The following is a 5,561-nucleotide window of genomic DNA, read 5'->3' on the forward strand; positions in this document are numbered from 1 at the left end:
GGGGTCCTTCTTCTTTTTGGTTTTAAAAAAACTGGTTCACCTCCACAATACATGTAATGAATAGTCAGCGAAACCCGGCTGCTGGTGAATGATGAGGTTTGCTTACCTGTCCTATGAGTAGCAGTAGTAGCATCTAAGATGTCAGCATTCACAACAGTATGTACGACACGAGGAATAATATTATTTGGTTTTAGACTCCGATTTTGTAGATGGTAAGGGTTTTGTTTGTTTGAGTAAAGAAAATCTGAAAAGAACAATGACACAAAAAGAGTCATATGATTTAACATCTCCATCCACACAATTTAGATATGTTAGGAGATGTGCTTCCTACACTGCCTACCAGGACCAATCCGGGCTGAGAGAGACATGACATCCCAGGCAGAAAGACCACGACACCCCATAAAGATTTCTTCCCACTCGGGATTCAGACTCCTGTCTCCTGCATGAGACAGCCAACCACCTTACCACTACACCACAGACACCAAAATTCAAGTTTCCAAGAAATGGAAAGTGTAGAGAGAAAGAAAGTAGGGTAGTTGAAGGTAAGTAAGACTATGTGAGTCTTTTAATCAGTTGGAGAGGAATCAGGAGGACACATAAAGACACACAGATAGAAACCACAGGCAAAGAAAAAATGTTAGATTTACAACAGTGGTACTTTCAGCGAAGATACAAAGTACAAAGGGATATAATAATATAAAAACAACAGCAAACAAAACAAACCAAAAAGAACCAAACAAAAAAAAAGTTTTAAACGAATTTTCAGCTCTGAAGAATCAGCACTGTTTATTTTCCATTTCAGAAATCCATTTTTCATCACAGAAACATAACTGATTCGTAGACCCAGGAGATCTCTATCATGAGTGTACATCAATAACCAGGATTGGACTGGCCACTTATGTTGTAACGCAATTTCAATCTGATGACAACAACACCGAACTTCCAGCATCCAAAGTGCTGACAACGCCAAATTAGCCCAGGGTCGAGAGGGACCCTGCCCTTATCGACGTCCATCGTGACTTTGAGTCACTCAGAGACTCCTACAGCCGAGTAACGCTGCCTTCTCATTTAAAGGTGAACGACTCATCGCGTGGGATAAAACACGAGTTCGAACCCACTTCTGAACATAATGTCTATGTGTGCGAGGTACACTGGGACTGGTTTGAAAGTGGTACATTCTAATCCAACCCCTCAACACAGAGGTGCTTGAAAGGTTATTTATAGTTTTATCTGCACAAGTATCTCCTTTGCGAAAAGAGTATTTCAATCTAGTGGTAAGGTCGACATTCAATGAAGAGACATCTCACTTGTTCTGGTTTTTCGAGAACAACACAGGAACATTCAGTCAAACAGCGCTTAACAACGTTGAAATTGCTACAGAACTAGCCTGGTTCACAAACCAAGCCAGTCAACAGAGAAAATCATCTCGTTCTATCAGAGGATGGCCTAATTCATATTCAGTATACAATTTGAATTATAGAGGCAGTGGTAGTTTTAACAATGGTAGCTTCAATTTTTTTTCGGGCCGGGACATGTCTTCTCACTTCAATCCAGACCACAATCAATCCTAACTTCGGAATGTGCAGGCTGACCTAGCTACGCCTTACATGCTTCTGCTTATATTATTATGTATTACTACACTTTTAACACATCACTATGCCATGTCCTACCTTCTTTTCATTCACGCTTTTCGTACTTCACGCCCGGCCCACTTCGTGTATACTTTCGCCGATGGGAGATACCACCTTTCGGTTTCGTACATTGACTTGCACATACAGATAGAAAAGTTTCAACTGTCCAAAAACCATCTGATTGGTCGAACTTTGCGAGCGCATGCGCACACATTCAAAACATAAACTTGTGCAAAGGATGTATCATTGTACACCAAGATGAAGCAGAATAAATCCTGTATCCCAAAAGTCATTCACAACCTTCGTAAGAGTAAGAGGCTGGACAAGACCTTAACAGAAACCGAGTCGGAGAGGGTCCAGAAAGTGATCGATGAGATTGAAGAAGGGGGTGGGAAGTTTGAATTTGGAGTCCAGGTGAATGGAACTTTCCAATATCTTGCATTTATAACAAAGGAGATGATTAAGACAATAGAACAGTTTCCAGAAACACTTGCAATGGATGCCATCTACAAATGTAATTCGTGCGACTATGCCCCATTCAATGTTCTGTCGATAGATGGGAATGGGCATGGCATTCCTGTGTGTTGCATGCATTTGTTTCTTCTGAAAACAAGTGATATTTTGCCCCTGTGTCTTTCTTTCTTTTGCAGATGTTTTGACAGCACGAGAACTACAACAGTGTTTGTCGACAACGACAATGACATGGCGGAGCTGGTGGCAATACGCTCTGTGCTGCCACATGTTTCACTGAGATTGTGCTCTTTCATGCCTCAATGGCTGTGAAAAGAGCACTTTCTCAGAGGAAAGTGTCAACCCATGTGATGAATTATACACTGACTCTTTTTCAGCAGCAGAAAGGCTGCAAGACGGGGGATGTGTATAATGAGGAGAAGGAGAAAATCAAAGACGTGTACTCTCCCACTGCTTTTGCCTATCCCAAGGAGAATTGGATGTTGTCAGTGGTACGACAACAAGGTTGTCATGGTTGCCTCAAATGTTCAGTGTCGAACCCACTCACAAAGGACGCAGGTATGATGGCATAGTAAGCGCCACATCGAGGTACCCTGTCCTACACTCATAAAACACTACAATTAAAACATGGGTGGCGAAACTAGGCGACAGTTCGTTTGGAACAGCATAAAGCAAGAAGCAGCCCAACGCCATACCACCGGCGTTTCACCAAGGCGTGCCAAAACGTACCAATACTTCCTAAGGCCATCGATGGAAGTCTGTTTTGCGACATACCGCAAGCAAGTGGAAAGGATGTACATTGGTTTTGCTGTATTGGGCGCTGAAGAGTGCATACACCATTCAGAGCACATCAAGGGAAGAAAACATGTCTAGGGCTGCATACAAATCGGATGCGGGAACAACCCCTGATGATCAAGAGGTGATTACATCTGTTGACCTTCAAAGATCATGATGCTACCCCGCCTACTCGGAGTTAAGTCATGCACCTTCACGAAAAGAATCGTTGTGTTTAACCAGACATTTGCGGGACTTGGCAAATCAAGTGACAACGTTGCAGTCGCATGGAACGAGTCAGTTTCTGGTAGAAACGCTGATGCCATCTGCTCTGCCTATTGCAGCTTTTTCAAGAAGGAGAGATATGCAAAGTCTTTCATTTTGTGGGGCAATTACTGCAGCGCCCACAATAAGAACTGGGCCTTTTTTTTTGTTTTCTTACCACAGCTTTGAACAGCTCAAATAAAAGAGCAAGTAGATAAAAGGTCTTACACTATACATACAAAGAGAGGTTTGCTTTGCAGAAACCGACAGCACTTCTTGCAGTCCAGGGAGCCTCATCATGACCTTCAATCAGACAAGTGCAAGGATGGTTCATACAGAAGCAATGTCCACTATACTGTCCCCGCGCCGCGCGCTCATATGACCTTAGCAGTTGCGAGCGCCGTAAAACCGTATACTATACATACATACATACAGTCCCCGCGCCGATCATACATCGTCTCTCTCTCTCTCTCTCTCTCTCTCACACACACACACACACACACACACACACACACACACACACACACACACACACACACGCACGCATGTCTCCTTAAAATACATTTCTTTAACAATTTTCAGTTTGTAAAGTCTCAAAAGTAATTTCGGCACGGCTGTCATTAAAATCTAAGTAAAATGATAAAAGGGTAAAAGGGGTCTAATTTATTCTTATTTCATATTTCAAGAAATATTTACATGGAAACTATAATGTAATTGTCATTGTTTTACGCCCCAATCAACATATTGATCATTTAGAGAACAGTGGACTTTTTTACCCTACCTTTTTAGAAGACCAGCTTAAGCTAAAATGGACACAAGGTCCCAACTGACTGATGGAGATACTCCATTAAAAAACCTCCCCACATAGGAACCGGACTTACATCTACAGCAAACAATGACAAAGCACTTCACTGATATACCACAGATGCCCGTACATGCAATCAGACCTTAACTGTACACCAACGCTGAACTGATAGAAATACACCTGAGCATTTACTAATCACCTTTACATTAAATCAAGGAAAAAGGAATTACAGTCAAACCTGATACAATGACCCCCTGTCCAAGACAACAACATGTACAAATGATCACTTCCCACTTCCCTCCCATGACTCTGTGCACAATGTTCCCGTCTAAGACAAACGCTTTTCTCCTAGACAATGAGTGGCCATCTAGAACAATTTCAACAGTTTTTCTGAAAGTGTCTCCTTCCAACATAACAAGTTGATTTTAACCAAGACAAGGAGCCTTAATATTCTGTAGCTTCAGTAGGCCTATAGCGCGAGGTGAGTGGTACCTTATACTATCTCCAATATATAGTGTAAAGAGCATAGCACTTGCTGTCGAGCGGCAGTATGCGCTATACGAATGCAATTTATTATTATTATAATCTTTATTATTATTTCTATCACTATTATTATATCTTCCCTTGAAAGTTTTTATCAGTCATAACAAAATAATTTCAAATTTTCTCCAAGTGATTGAGAGGTATGTGCAGACACAGAAGCATAAGGAAATATTTATACATCCACATTTTTGTTTATCTTTCAGCATGTACACAAACGCAGAGTAAGCTCACATACACACACACACACAAATGCATAAACTATATTGCACTAGTAAAATGTTTCTCTCTCTTTCTCTCTGTCTCTCTCTACCTTCGCCTCTCCCCCACCCCCTCTCTCTCTCTTTCATTCTTACATTTACTTCTATCATACTCAGTTTGCCTGTACTTATGTAACTCTTTATAAAAGAGCAAGAAAGTCTACTCTTTTTCTACTCTCTCTCTGTCTCTCTCTCTGTCTCTCTCTCATCCACAATTACATTATAGTTACATACACACACAGACACACTCACAAATACACTTACATTCACACAAATACTTACACATACACACACACACACACACACACACTCCTCACTACCCCATTCCACAAACTATCACCAAAAGCCATCTATCAGGACTTGGCAAAAGACTTGAGGGCCGCCATGATGGTCTGACACCTGAGCTGTGCGGCCATCTCCGTCATGAAGCCGTTGATGCCCGAGTCCTTCTCGCTTTTCTTTGTCTCAAACACCACCACCATCGACACCCTCGTGTCCACACGCATGATGAAGTAGGAACTGTGAGGTCTCTGAAAAAACATAGAGAAAAAAAAGTGCTTTCATATGAGTAAAAAAATTCTTCTGAAAGATTAAAAGAAAAAGTTTTTTTTTCATATGAGAAAAAAAAAGTTCTTTCCCATGACAAAATATTCTTGTGCACGAGAAAAACCTCAGTCTACACTACATGAGAAAGAAGTATTTCAACACAGATGAGAAAACATTGACAGCTAGCTGCTTACATTTCATAAATATGTTGGGTTCGAGAGTAATCATCACCATAATAATAATAATAATAATAATAATAATAAAATAATA

General features: G+C 41.0%; 1 protein-coding gene across 1 annotated transcript in view; it reads right to left on the bottom strand.

The window, feature by feature from the left end:
* Positions 1 to 3,823: 3,823 nt before the first annotated feature.
* Positions 3,824 to 5,561, bottom strand: part of LOC101850039 (KICSTOR complex protein C12orf66) — a gene marked incomplete in the record, with an annotated part of 17,040 nt that continues 15,302 nt past the window's right edge. Inside the window, 1 exon segment of the mRNA XM_013088672.2 lies at positions 3,824 to 5,275. Coding sequence (XP_012944126.1) covers positions 5,099 to 5,275 — 177 coding nt within the window.

The sequence above is a fragment of the Aplysia californica genome, unplaced genomic scaffold (genome assembly GCF_000002075.1).
Source record: "Aplysia californica isolate F4 #8 unplaced genomic scaffold, AplCal3.0 scaffold00785, whole genome shotgun sequence".
In the NCBI taxonomy this organism is placed as follows: Eukaryota; Metazoa; Mollusca; class Gastropoda; order Aplysiida; family Aplysiidae; genus Aplysia; species Aplysia californica.